The sequence below is a fragment of the Mus pahari genome, chromosome 12, assembly GCF_900095145.1.
Source record: "Mus pahari chromosome 12, PAHARI_EIJ_v1.1, whole genome shotgun sequence".
In the NCBI taxonomy this organism is placed as follows: domain Eukaryota; kingdom Metazoa; phylum Chordata; class Mammalia; order Rodentia; family Muridae; genus Mus; species Mus pahari.
This window is the reverse complement of record NC_034601.1, coordinates 52,740,043-52,754,815: the sequence shown is the minus strand read 5'-3', so window position 1 is coordinate 52,754,815 and position 14,773 is coordinate 52,740,043. Positions and strand designations below refer to the sequence as shown.

The 14,773-nt window shown below is 40.4% G+C and overlaps 1 protein-coding gene across 1 annotated transcript in view; it reads right to left on the bottom strand.

Moving 5' to 3' along the window:
- Positions 1-465: 465 nt before the first annotated feature.
- The window catches only part of Gabrr3 (gamma-aminobutyric acid type A receptor rho3 subunit), a 54,805-nt gene continuing 40,497 nt past the window's right edge, over positions 466-14,773 (bottom strand). Inside the window, exons 8-9 of the mRNA XM_021209837.2 lie at positions 12,574-12,770; positions 466-1,080 (exon numbers count right to left, since the gene is read on the bottom strand). Of these exons, the coding sequence (XP_021065496.1) occupies positions 781-1,080; positions 12,574-12,770 (497 nt within the window). The 3' untranslated portion in view covers positions 466-780. The remainder of the gene's footprint in view (positions 1,081-12,573; positions 12,771-14,773) is intronic.

Below are 14,773 nucleotides of genomic sequence, written 5' to 3'. Positions count from 1 at the left end.
GTGGGACCAAATAACTCTTTCTTCTAAAAGTTGCTTTGGTCATTGTCTTACATCATTGTTATAGAGAAGTAATGAATACAAACATAAATGAAATTATGAAACCTATACTTCATGTACAAAATCCTAAATACTGTTATAGATGACGGAAGGTGAATTTAATAAATGAAGGCTGAGTGAAGTTTAATTTTCCCATTTTGGGTTCCATAATATATGAAATTTAATATATAGAAAATGTGACTGGAAATAGAAGAAGGGGACTATTTACAGGACTTTCAATTGTGTGTAACATAATCACTTGAAGATGGAAGCTCTCCCCTAGGACAATGTTATTTGTCATTTGGCAGACACTAAGAAATCAGTTATCCTTGAATAACTGTCATAGTCCAGCTTTATTCCCTAGTTTAAAAAGATCAATTTTACAAAAGTGTGTTAAGATGAAATAGTTGCAAAATATTTATTCCCGATGGAAAAAAATTCCCTTATAATACACATGACTATGATGCTTATTTATAAAGCCAAATTTCCCCAAGACTCTGAACATTGCGATAAATGTTAATCAGTCATCTTTTACATCTTCTTGAAGCCAAGAGACATGACTGGCTCTATCCCAGTTCAACTGTCCAACTCATATCCAGGAAATAAACAACACCACCTGACTCGAATAGAAGTTTACATAAAACATTCCTCTTCAGTTTGGGGTTGGTCAAATACTTATGTAGCACGTGCAACATCCTGAGTACTGCAAAGAAAGGAAAAAGTCAACAAACAGAGAAGTTCTCTTCACACATATATACCCCAGTAAAACAAATTAAATATTATATAAACGATGGGGAATACAACTCTAGAATAGGTATCAATGACGTGGTTATTTTCCAGGATGATTCTACCAACGTTTCCTCCCAGGGGTTTTCTTTTTATCTGAGATGAATCTGTACAGGGGCTTCCTGTGAACTTTGTTCTCATGGAGTCCTCTTCTGAGTGTAGAGAGAAGGAAGTCTGGTCCACATCAGTCTCGCTGTCATGGTAGCAACCATCGAAGGCCATGGCTTGAACAGCATCAATATTGTACATTCCAGATATCTGTCAAAAAAGACTTTTCTTTAGTAAGGCACAAAGAAGATTTTATAAATAGGAACTATAGAAAAATGTAAGTCAGATATTAAACAGTTTCCATAAATGTTTAGCTTGTCTTTCTTGTCATAAGGAATTCTGGTTTTGCTTCTGGCATCTGACTTAAAAATAATTTTAATAATAAGCAGAAAACATTGTCTTAGGGAGCCTGATTTATAAAATGGTTTATATTTAATTCCATGACTTATTTAGGCATCATACAATTAAATGTTAAACGAATATAATATCAATAATTTCTAATCTAGTCCTGAACTGATAAACAGTAGTCCTAGATTCTTGCACTCCTCTTTGTTCTGAGTAACCTGAACAGCTTACCATGGCCTTAGGAGCCATGAGTGAATACGAATTATCAGATCATCAACATAGGCTTCCTGGATTTGCTTTCCAACTTATTTTTTTCTCTGTAGAAAGAATATAATAATGCACAGACCTATGTCTTTTGTTTCAGTTTCTGGTCTCAAACCAAAGTAATAGTCACTTTCTACTTACACTTGACTTGGGGAAGAGTTATTGAGAAGGTTTTATGTGTTCTTTTAAAGCAAAACTAAACAAGTCTTCCTATTGTTGCCAACAACAATCAACCCCTTCAAAAAGCAAGAAAAAAAAAAAAACGCTTCTAATGATGCTAACAAAGCCAGATTAACTACAAAGAAACTGGCTTATTTTTGTGAAGATGTAAATTATTAGTGATTTTTATAGCAACTGTGACTGAATAAATCTATACTGATTTTTTTTCTTCTGAGTTTTACGATGGGAGATAGTGGCTCTCACTAGCATCAAGTAGTGTCTAGGAGGCAGCTGTTAGTAATTGCTTTTTGGAGAAAATAAAATCCTTCTTGATCTTTAGGGAAGTTGGAAAATGAACAAAAATGGAGAGGCTTTTCTAGATGAAATTATTCAGAATTTAAATAGGAAGCTGCAGAGTAAAATCTATTCCAAATGCCTATTTTGTTCATAGCAATTTAAAACTATCTTTTTTTACCGAATCAAGAAGACATGGCAACTACTCTGTGCAGTCAGTTAATGAACCGGTGGGGACCCACACTTTGGAATTATATCACCCTTCTATATTTTGTAGAATAGGAAAATTCTGTAATAAGTTGAATATACATAAAATAAATATGCAAGAACTTAAGACTGATTAGCCTTGGATAGCCAATACTATTCAACCACAAATTCAAGTATTTAAAAGCTATAGTATCATCAGTGGGCTCTATCCTACCCCGAATACTATTGGGCCATCTCATCTGCTGTACTCTTTTATCTGAATATATGCTCTCATCATGCTTATGAAGACTAATCTTTACAGAACAGGAGTACTTTTATCTTTCTTCATGTCGACAATCTAGAATTACCCCTGTAATTGATCAAAGCTCACAGATCACAGTTTATTAAAAGCTACTATTTTTACATGTTTGTAAGTGAGCTGTGTGATGGAAACAGATTTAGAAATAGTCTTATTTTTTGTCTTCAGAGCCCCAAATAAGCACTCAACTAAGCCACGTTTTGTCTAGAGACAGAGCTAACTGTTACAGACTGGGTTCTGGAATCTGGAATTAGGGAAAACCTCCTATTTCCTTTCTGGGCTTAGTTCAGCACTAAGGAAAGTTTTAAAAAAATTATCATTTGCAATGTTTTCTCTGTTTCTGGCCTTTGGTGACTGGCTATGGTGTGTGTGTGTATGTGTGTGTGTGCGTGCACATGTGTGTGATGATAGTGGGGTTGGTGTTTGTACAGTGGGGTTGGTGGTGGTGATAGAAGTGGTTATGATGGTAGGAAACTTTAAAACAAAACTAATAAGAAGTGGTAAAGTCTTATCATCCTCTGTAAGGGAACACTCCATGAGCAGAATACTGTAATTCTAAATAGATGCACATGATGCACAGATGCATCAAATTGCACAAAGTACTACTACTTGTTATAAAGCCTCAGATTAATCTTAGCTTCATAAAAGTGGAGAATTTTCATACATGACCATCACCAACAGATAGACCACTGAGATACAACAAAACCCAAATTAAAAAAAAAACTACAGAGAAATATTGCAGTGAGAAGAAACAGTAAATCAAATGTACTTAGCAAATATCTACAACTTTCCACCTAATCACTAAGGGACATGCATTGTTTTTTGTAGCCCATGAAACTTTCTTCAAAATAGACCACATATGAAGTCATAATGCTAGTGTGTTATTCAGGATTCTCCAGGAAAACAGAACTTATAGAATGATTTTATCTATCTATCTATCTATCTATCTATCTATCTATCTATCTATCTATCTATCCATCCATCTATCTACTACTATCAGCATGCATATATAAATACACATATGTGTACACAAGTATATAAATTCCCTACATATACATAAATATGAAGGGAATTTATTAGAATGGCTATGATCCAGCTAATCCAACAATGCTGTCTACCCACAGATGGTTCAAGAAATCAGTAGTTGTTCAGCCCCAAAAGCTGGATGTCTGAGCTGGTCTTCAGTATCCATCAGATTCTCAAAGAAGTAGGCTTTAATGCCAGTGAACAAATGAACTTGCTAGAGAGTGTGAGAGCCAGCAGACACAAAGCAAACGTTTCCTTCCTTCATGTGTCTTTTATATAGACTGCTGCCAGAATGTATGGCTCAGATTAAAGGTAGATCCTCCCGCCTCAAAAGGTCTGGATTAAAAGTGGATCTTCTCACTTCAACTTATTTAATCAGGAAAAAAGATCCCTCACAGCTGTACCCTGATGCTTGGCTTTTAGTTAATTCAAGATGTAGGCAAATTGACAGCCAAAAATAGCTACCACTACAAATCTTGACTATATAGAAAATTTGAAAAAATCCGGCATTCTATCTTATCACAATGGAACAAAGTTAAATATCAACATCAAGAGAAAATGCAGAAAGCACATAACCTCAGAGAGATTATACAACACACTATTTATAAATGAGTCACTGAAGGAACTAATAAGGAACATTAAAAAAACTCTAGATTCAAATGAAAATGAACACAACAAATCCAAATCTATGGGATACAACGGAGGCAGTCCTGAGTAACGTTTATATCCCTAAGTGCTGACATAAATGAATAGGATTTAAAAGAATTAACCTAATGATGTACCTTAAAACCTTAAATTCAAGGAAAAAATGAAATCAAGAAACAGTAGGTGGGGAGAAATAACTAACAACAAGGCAGAATTAAATAAAATATACTAATATAAAGAATCAATGAAACTAAGAACTGAATTTCTGAAAAGATAAACAAGACTTACAAACCCTTTGCCAAATTAAGCAGAAGAAAGAGAGGAGGCACAAATGAACAAAATTAAAGATGAAGGGAAGGCATCTAGGACAAAATTTAGAAAATCATAGACACACATTAAAATCTATATTCCAATAAAACAAAAAATCTAGAAGAAAGGAACTGAAGATAGCATTAGAAGATGGAAAAGATACCCCATGCTCATGAGATATGGATATTATAATAATGGCCTCCAGCTAAAGCCAATCTACAGATTCAATGCCATGTTAATGTCCTAGTTAGGGTTTTATTGCTGTGAAGAGACACTATGACCATAGTGACTCCTATAAAGGAAAACATTTAGCTGGGTTCGGCTTGCAGTTTCATATATTTAGTTCATTATCCTCATAGTGGGAGACATGAAGATATGCAGGCAGACATAATTCTCAAGAAGGTGCTGAAAGTTCTACATCTTGATCCACAGGCAGCAGTAGGAGGCTGTGTGCCACACTGGGCATGACCTGAGCACAGGAGACCTCAGAGCTCACCCCCACAGCGACACACTTCCTCCAACAATGTCACAGCTATTCCAACAAGGCCACATTTCCTAACAATGCTACTCCTTATGGGCCAAACATTCAAATGCATGATGCTATGGGAGCTATTCCTATTCAAACCTCCACAATCAAATTAAGTTTCAGGGTCATTTCTCATAGACACAGAAAAAAAAAACCCTTAAGATTTATATAAAAGCACAAAAGATCAAACAGCCAAAACAATCCTGAACAAAATAAGTATCATATTTGATTTCAAGTTATATTACAGAGTCATAATAATAAAATACCATGCTAATGGAACCAAAGATAAGTTATAGATGAGTGGGATATAATAGAGGACCCAAATATAACTCCCTAACTACAGCTGCCTGGCCTTTGACAAAGTTGTCAAAAAATATACACTAGCAAAAAGCATGTCTAAGAAACAGTACTGGGAAACCTGGGTCCCAACATGCGAAAGAATGAAACTAGATCTGTGTCTCCTACCCTACACAAAACAACTCCAAATGGATCAAGGACCTAAACTTAAGGCCTGATATTCTAGACATGTTTGTATAGTCATTCTAGAATACACAAAGAAATAAAAACAAAGCAAAACCCTAAGAAAACACTGTTTTAGTTAGGGTTTCATTGCTGTGAAGAGACATCTTGGTCAAGGCAGTTAATGAATCAGGACAATATTTAATCAGGACTGGCTTACAGTTTCAGAGATTTAGTCCTTTATCATCATGACAGGAAGCATGGCAGTGTGCAGGCAGATATGGTCATGGAGAAGGAGCTAATAGTTCTGTATCTTGGTTCATAGGCAGTAGGAGACTGTGTCCTGCAGGCAGCCAGGAGGAGGTTAGAATTCTACAATGGACAGTGCTTAAGCCTAGGAGACCTCAAAGTCCACCTGGAGAGTGACACAAGCCCTCCAACAAGGCCACACCTACTCCAAAAGGCCACACCTTCTAGTAATGCCATTACTCATGGGCCAAGCATTCAAACACTTTAGTCTATGGTGCGGGGGCGGGGGAGGAACAAACATATTCAAACCACAACAAATTAATTAATTTAAACACTAATTAATCAAATAATCTAATTTAAAATGGCTATAATAGTAAAGAGAGTTCTACAAAAGAAGAAATATAAATGTCAAGGAGTCACTTCAAAAAGTGTCCAGCATCCTAATCATCACACACAAAAAATGCAGATTTAGATGATTTTACACTCCTCTTAGTTACAATTCTCTTTCATCTTAATCCCCCAGTGGAGGAGCTAGAGAAAGTACCCAAGGAGCTAAAGGGGTCTGCAACCCTATAGGTGGAACAACAATATGAACTAACCAGTACACCCAGACTGCTTGTGGACGTTGTACATCGTGGTGCGGAGCCTAGTGCGCACCACGATGTACAACGTCCACAAGCAGCCAGTGGAGGAGCTAGAGAAAGTACCCAAGGAGCTAAAGGGGTCTGCAACCCTATAGGTGGAACAACAATATGAACTAACCAGTACNCCCAGAGCTCATGTCTCTAGGTGCATATGTAGCAGAAGGTGGCCTAGTCAGCCATCATTGGGAAGAGAGGCCCCTTGGTCTTGCAAACTTTATATGCCCCAGTACAGAGGAAGGCCAGGGCCAAGAAGTGGGAGTGGGTGGGTAGGGGAGCAGGGCAGGGGGAAGGTATAGGGGACTTTCGGGATAGCATTTGAATTGTAAATGAAGAAAATATCTAATATAAATAAATAAATAAATAAGCAAGCCAGGAGAAGGAAAGGGATGTTGTTAGGCTGGCTTGCTCTAAGTGAGGAGGGATAGCAACAGCTATCATTGTAAATACAAATGTTGTAAAGAAAAAGGAATTAATTTATGTTACACTGTAGGTGGAAGTAAAAGTGGTTGAAGCAACTATAGAAATTCATCTGGAGGTTTCTCAAAACATAAAAATAAAGAGGGGGGGGAGAACTAGATTTCCAGTTACCATAGGAACCAGCTATACTACTTCTAGGTATAACTCCAAGGATGTTATAGCTAACTGTATAGATACCTGCATATCTTCTCAGTTAAATGGAGAGAACTGGGCCAAGCGACGTAATCCAGACCCCAAAGTCCAAATGCTTCACTTTCTCTTTCGTGTGCAGACCTTAGTTTTAACTCTTTAGCTCTGTTTGTTTAAGTTGGAGTGCCTTGGGAAGCCAGGAAAAGGAAAGGGATGTTGTTAGGCTGACCTGCTCTAAGTGAGGAGGGATAGCAAAAGCAAAAGGCAGAGGGGAAAGCACTGGGCATGAAAAGAGGTTTAAGATGGGAGTCATCCACGCATTGGTCTTCCTTCTCCTTGATTTTCTTGTGTTTTGCAAATTGTATCTTGGGTATTCTAAGTTTCCGGGCTAATATCCATTTATCAGTGAGTGCATATCAAGTGAGTTCTTTTGTGATTGAGTTATCTCACTCAGGATGATATCCTTTCTCCAGATACATCCATTTGCCTAAGAATTTCATAAATTAATTGTTTTTAATAGCTGAGTAAGTACTCCATGAAGACCAACGCGTGGATACTTCATTCCTCTTTAGAATAGGGAACAAAATACCCATGGAAGGAGTTACAGAGACAAAGTTTGGAGCTGAGACCAAAGGATAGACCATCCAGAGACTGCCCCATCCGGGAGTCCATCCCATAATCAGCCACCAAATGCAGACACTATTGCATATGCCAGCAAGATTTTGCTGAAAGGACACTGATATAGCTGTCTGTTGTGAGTCTATGCCAGTGCATGGCAAATACAGAAGTGGATGCTCACAGTCATTTATCAGATGGAACACAGGGCCCCCAGTGGAGGAGCTAGAGAAAGTACCCAAGGAGCTGAAGGGGTCTGGAACCCTATAGGTGGAACAACAATATGAACTAACCAGTACCCCCAGAGCTCGTGTCTCTAGCTGCATATATAGCAGAGGATGGCCTAGTCAGCCATCGTTGGGAAGAGATGCCCCTTGGTCTGGCAAACTTTATATGCCCCATACAGGGGAAGGCCAGGGCCAAGAAGTGGGAGTGGGTGGGCAGGGGAGCAGGGTGGGGGGAGGGTATAGGGGACATTCGGGATAGCATTTGAAATGTAAATGAAGAAAATATCTAATAAAAATAAATAAATAAATAAATAAATAAATAAATAAATAAATAAATAAATAAATAAGTAAACAAAAAGATGGGAGTCATGTAGTAGATGTCCTGGTAAGACGGGAGGGCAGAGAAAATTAGCCTAGTAAAGGATGTGTTAATAAAAAGCCATATGAAAACCTACTAATTGTAACCCAAATGAAAAACAGAGATGACAGAAGAACAAGTTATCATGCACAGCCAGGCAATTCTCATAGACAGTGTGGGTTGACTAAACACAATCTCAATTACAGCCACAGGATACATTTATAGGAGTTGTTCATGGAGACACCCTAGGGCACTCAAACTACACACGAGTTCTTGGCAGCCCTCTTGGTTTCTTACCACAACTAGAGTGTAAGATCCTATTACTGAGCACACAACAATAGATATAAAGAAAATAAGCTGACACTGAGCTGAAAACCTTCTGGCTGCTGTTTAGCATTCAAAGTACTGAAATGTGCTATGCAGGCTGGTGAGGGAGAAATGGTTCTACTCTCTTACCCAACCATGAATCCTGCGAACCACAAAGCCAGTCTGATAGGAAAGATATAACCACCCGTACAACAGGGTGACAGTTGGAGGTAACAAACCACCTTATGTTTGGTTTTAATGCTCATTCCTTGGGAGGAAATCCATGGATGGTATTGTAGTATGTTAACAACTCATTCCTGGAGAAGTGATGGGTTCAAGAGAGGGAATGTACTACTACTGTTTAAATTAACACAGCATCAAACTGCCTTCTGAATGCCCGTGTTTATACACACAGGCAACTGTGACCCTTAGCTCCATCAGACAATTCTCTTCTTGCAGGGAACACAGACGTCAGGCTACTCAAGGTGCTAAGAGTAAGTGATGATTGAAGGCTCAGCCTGGACAGGACATTTACTCTATCTCCTAAAGCACTCAGGGAACACTGTAGAAGAGGGGACAGAAATGAGAGAAGAGCTGGGAGGTGTGGTGAATGGCTGAGAAAAGCCATCCTCTGGATTCTGTAGAACAAATGCAATCATGATCGCTGACCTATTCTGGGTACTGTCACTGGGCTCACGGCAAAGTGGCCCTGTTCATAACTAGTCATGGATGAAGGGGGAGCTCATGGGGAAGTTACCCATTACAACTGAACTATTGATTATTAATAGATTCTGGAAGAGGGAAACTCCTTGTCTTTAGTTGTATATTCATTGCTGAGCCCAGGAAACTCCAACAGATAGTTTCATATAGAGAGCCCTTGCTAAACTAAATGGGACAAAATGAAATGAACAGATATGGGTGTCAAGAAAAGATTTGAAGAGGAGAGGGAGAGAGGAGATAGATGGGGGGTGGGGATAAGAAGATAGGAGAGAGTCTGGGGTGAAAGTATTCAGAATATATAATATCTATGAAGAAAATTGTCAAAGAACAAATTGAAGTAACAGTAAAAGATTCAGGAAAAAGCTGGAAGAAGCTGAGGAGGAGGGCGACCCTGTAGGAGGACCAACAGCCTCAACTAATCTGGATCCCTGAGATCTTTCAGACACTGGGCCACCAACCAGACAACATACACTAGCTGATATGAGGCCCCCAATACATATACAGCAGAGCACTGCTGGGTTTGGACTCATAGAAGATGCACCTAACCCTCAAGAGACTTAGGGCCCCAGGGAGTGAGATCTCTCAGACACTGGGCCACCAACCACACAACATACACTAGCTGATATGAGGCCCCCAACACATATATAGCAGAGGACTGCTGGGTTTGGACTCATAGAAGATGCACCTAACCCTCAAGAGACTTAGGGCCCCATGGAGTGGAGAGATCTGGTGGGGTGGGGTTGGAGGATTTGGGACATCGTTGTGGAGATGGGAGGAGGCGGTATGGGATGTGGAACAGTTAGAAGTGGACTGGGAGGGGATTAAAACTGAACTGTAAAAAAAAGATTAAATAAAAAAATAAAAATAAAAATAAGATAATGAATAAAATGAAAGATTCATGTGGGATAACCATTCGTGTGGAAGGTAAGAGCAGGAAGGTATATTTCAGAGTCTAAGAAATAGATAAGTGATCCCAGTTTACGTCAGTGTCTGGTCCTTGCATTGACCACTCACTGCATTAATAAAAGCTAAACAAGAAAATCTTTCCCTTTGTACATATTTTCCCCCATTTGTCTTTCATGCTATAGATTATTCAAATGTCCCCAGTGTTGGTATGGACCAGTGACTTTAGCATCGCCTAGAGCTTGTCAACTCTGTAGCCTCTCAGGCTCTACCTCGGTTCTGCAGAGTTAGGCTCTGCACAAGAACACTGGTAATGTGCATGCACCCTGGTATCACCTGCAACTGAAAGCTCCTGGTGTCGTCACACCTGCATCCTCCTCAGGATGCTCTCGAGAATGCCAAGGCCTTGTGCAGTTAACCAAAGAAAAGCATGTGGAACAAAACAAAGTCAGGTACTCTAGGGCTTTGACACAAAGGATGTAAAATGAGTGACTGAAATTATTATTCTCAGAGGCCTGAATTGAAACTCAGTTCTCTGTGCATCACTTGTCAAATTATTCTATTTCATCAAAATCCTGCTTCTCCTATAAAGCGGATTAGATTGTGTCTGCACAACTTAAATGGGGGACCTGAAGAAAAGTTTCAGTGGATGATGATGAGATAAAACTGTCCCCTGAGAAGCTCTGCCAGAGCCAGAGCAATACAGATGCGGATGTACACAGCCAAACAGTGGACTGAGCATGGGTATCCCAATGGGGAAGTTAGGGCAAGGAGCTGAAGGGGTTTGAAACCTCATGGGAAGAACAACAACATCAACTAACTAACCAGACCCCGTAAAGCTCCCAGAGACTAAACCACCAACCAAAGAGTACACAAGGGGTACCTATGGCTCCAGCTGGATATGTAGCAGAGGATGGCCTTATCTGTCATCACTGGGAGGTGAGGCCCTTGGTCCTGTGGATGCTTGATGTTCCAGGATAGGGGAACGCTAGGACAGTGAGGCAGGAGTGGGTGGGTGGGTGGGTGGGTGGGGGAGCACCCTCATAGAGGCAGGGGGAGGGAGGAGGGTAGATTAGGGGCCTTGTGGAGGGGAAACTGTGAAGGGGATAACATTTGAAATGTAAATAAATAAAATAACCCATTAAAAAATGAAAAAAAAAAGAAAAATTAAAATATCAAACAATATTAAGCATGCACAAATACTTATATGACAATCTGCAAACCTTAGGGCTGGAGACATAGCTCAGCTGGTTAAAAACACTGACTGCTCTTACACAGGACCTGGTTTCTGTTTCCAGTACTCACATGATAGAGTACACTGGAGTCTGAACCTCATTGCCAAGGGATTTAATGCCCTCTTCTGGTCTCTGTGGACACTGCACACATGTGGTACATGCTTCAGAACATACAGATATTCCTTAAAAAAAAAAAATCCTTAAAACAAATGTCTAAGCCCCCCTCCCCCAATATAACGGATCAATTTTACAGGGTAGAAGATACCTCACTGCCAGAATATTATGGAGAGACGAACCCCTCATTTCATTCTAGTATTCTTCTAAGTGACAAAGAGAAAAAAACAAAACAAAACATATCGTTATTGGTTGAGAGCAGAGCCTTTACAGGCATGACACAAAAGCTAATTCTGAGCCCTTTAGCTCTGTGACTTTGGCTGCACTTTTATTTTACTCTGTAAAATGAAGGCGAGAAAACACAGACAGACCTCTTGGGGTTAGCATGAAAATCAAATCACCAAAATATTTTAGGTGTTGGCACAATGCCATTAGCAAGCGCATGCTCAAAACTTTCTAGCTATCACCTCCACCGCCATCATGACCATCACTACCACCATCAGCAACTAGAAAAGTAGTAGTTTGTACAACACCTTCTTCTTTTAATGGGGCAGAGTCAGGGGACCAATCCATACTGAGGAAAATCCTTTATGCACAAGAGCCCTCAGGGAGAGCGAATGAGGACGCTGAGGAAAGCAGCTAGCATCCAGGCAAGATTAAAGTTCCACATTACAGTCTCACAATCCTGCTGACTTGACCCTTGCTAAGGCATTTGGATTTAATGCAAGACTTTGATAAACTGTAAGAAGCTTGCTAAAGAAGTTAGTCTTTGCCCTGGGATGTTTACTGCTAATTGCTGTTTTTTGACAGAATTGAGAATCACTTGCCAGATGGGACCCTGGGCCTATCAGTAGGTGGCTCTCTTAATTGTGTTGTTTGAGGTGGGAAGCCAGTCCCACTGTGGGTGGCACCATTCCTTGGCTAGGAGCCTACCCTGTATAAGCAAGAAAGAGGCAGCAGCTTGCATTAATTGTTCTCTGCTTCCTGGTGGTAGCTGGAATATGAACAGACGCTTCAATCTCTTGCTGCCTTGACTTCCCTGAAGGTGATGGATGGTACCCCTGAACTGTGAGCCAAAAAACCCCCCCGCTTCCCTGGAAGTTCGTTTTGTCAGGGCATTTTATCACAGCAACAGGAAAAGACACTAAGCCTAGCACTTTTTGAAAGGAGTTGACATTCAATGCGGAGCCATACCTTTCCCCTCCTGTTGAGTTGCTTCCACTCTTCCACTGTGGTGAGGTAATTCACTGCTGCATACTCAATGACTGACAGAAACACAAAGAGGGAGCTGACCCACATGTACACATCCACCGCCTTGACATAGGACACCTGGGGCATGGAGGCACTCACACCGGTGACGACTGTGGACATGGTGAGCACAGTGGTGATTCCTGCAGTTCGAGAAGAACAAACGACAAACTCAGCACACAGCATTCCAATTCCTGGATCATCATGTTTCTCTTAAGAACAAGCCAGGCAGTGGTGGCGCACGCCTTTAGTCCCAGCACTTGGGAGGCAGAGGCAGGTGGATTTCTGAGTTCGAGGACAGCCTGGTCTACAAAGCGAGTTCCAGGACAGCCAGGGCTACACAGAGAAACCCTGTTTAGAAAAACCAAAAAAAAAAAAAAACCCAAACAAACAAACAAACAAAAATCAATCTAATGTCTCAGAGTTGGAGTGGATGTTTGCATGCTAGCTCTGGACACCCGAAGGATCTCATCGGATTTCTCTCTCCACCTCTGTGTCTTGCTGTTGTCCACAGCTCACATCTTACATTCATCTGTCTAAACACCCCAGATCTAACAGGTTTGAAGCCTGTCCTTCAATGGTCTGATCATCCTCGTAAGGTAAACACGTGGCCAAAGTAAGGAGTTCTTGGAAAGAAATGACAAGCCCATTTCCAGTAACCATCTCTAAATTATTTAATAACTCTTGTTTGTAAGAAGTTGACTTTATCTACCGTTACTCTTTCACGCACCAAAGGAACTTCATCTTTGTCTCGGTTGACCTTAAGTAGTAGCGAAGACTACTATTACCCACATTTCTCTTTCATCAAGAATTCTAAAAAGCCATCATTATTCTCTTTGAACCACCATATATGAAAGTACTCTTCAGCTCAAGTGTATGTGACCCAGTGTCAGAGGCTGTTTCTGAGCAGCTGGGGAATGCCAGTTATCACGTCTCCTGTCTCTCCTCCCCTCCTCTATCACTGTTCCTTTCCCTTCCTTCCCCTTCTGTGGAATTCAGAAGCCTCCCTCTCCCTCTTTCTCTTCATCCTCCTTTCCCTCTCTCTCTCCCTCCCCTCTTCCTCTCCCCCCCCGTGTGTGTGTGTGTGTGTGTGTACACATGCATGTGCATCTTTCCTCTCTTTCTTCTCTTGTATGAGCACTCCAGGTGAAGAGTTGGGAGTTCCAGCTCCGGAAGACGATGGAGGAAAAAGTGACTCGGATTTTAGTGAAACACCTACAGCTATGAGAGCTATTCGATCTCTACACTAATTTCTCAGAAGAACATGGCTAGAGTGCCGTCTGGAGAGAAGGAACAGTATTGTAAATATTTGAAATGCACGCCGGCTGCAGTGCTTTTATTTGTTAACTTCACACCAGGGAAGCACAAATGAAAATCTCAGGGAGTTTATGAATTGTGGGGAGTCCCCAACAGCAGGGAGAGGACTGTGATTTACTCTTAACTGAGAGAGACTTTCACCAAGAGGTCTCTATCGTCTCTACAGGACTGGGTGAAGTGCTCCTGCAAGAGAGCCCTGTGACAAATACAATAGCAATTCTACAGAGTCACTCAATCTCAAGTGAAGTTTTCGTTTGTACAGCAAAGCATATTACAGCCCAGTAGCTTGATAGTTACCATGAGGGGAAAAGTCCAGAATCTCATCTCAACACTGATTTGACTTATAAACTCTATTCTAGCTCTTAACGTTAAGCAAAGGAATTGTCTCATTCAATTTCAGGTCTCCAGGCAACAACAATAAATAAATAAATAAATACATACATACATACATACATACATACATACATGCATACATACATACATAGAACAGCAAATAGCCTGTATACAGCTATATACTGTTTCCATATTTGGCTCCAAAACACACAGTATATAGCTGAGTGATTGACCCACATTTTGTCAGGAACATGATTCAGATTTCTTCCTAAACCTGTGATTTTTATTGCATAACTACTGTCTCTCATTTTAGACCTAGAAGGTAATAACCTTTGTTTATACCATTTTAAATCATTTATGGTTGATCTCTAAGGCAAGATGTTGCAAAGTATTATGAGGAGGGGCTGGTGAGATGGCTCAGTGGGTAAGAGCACCCGACTGCTCTTCCAAAGGTCCGGAGTTCAAATCCCAGCAACCACATGGTGGCTCACAACCA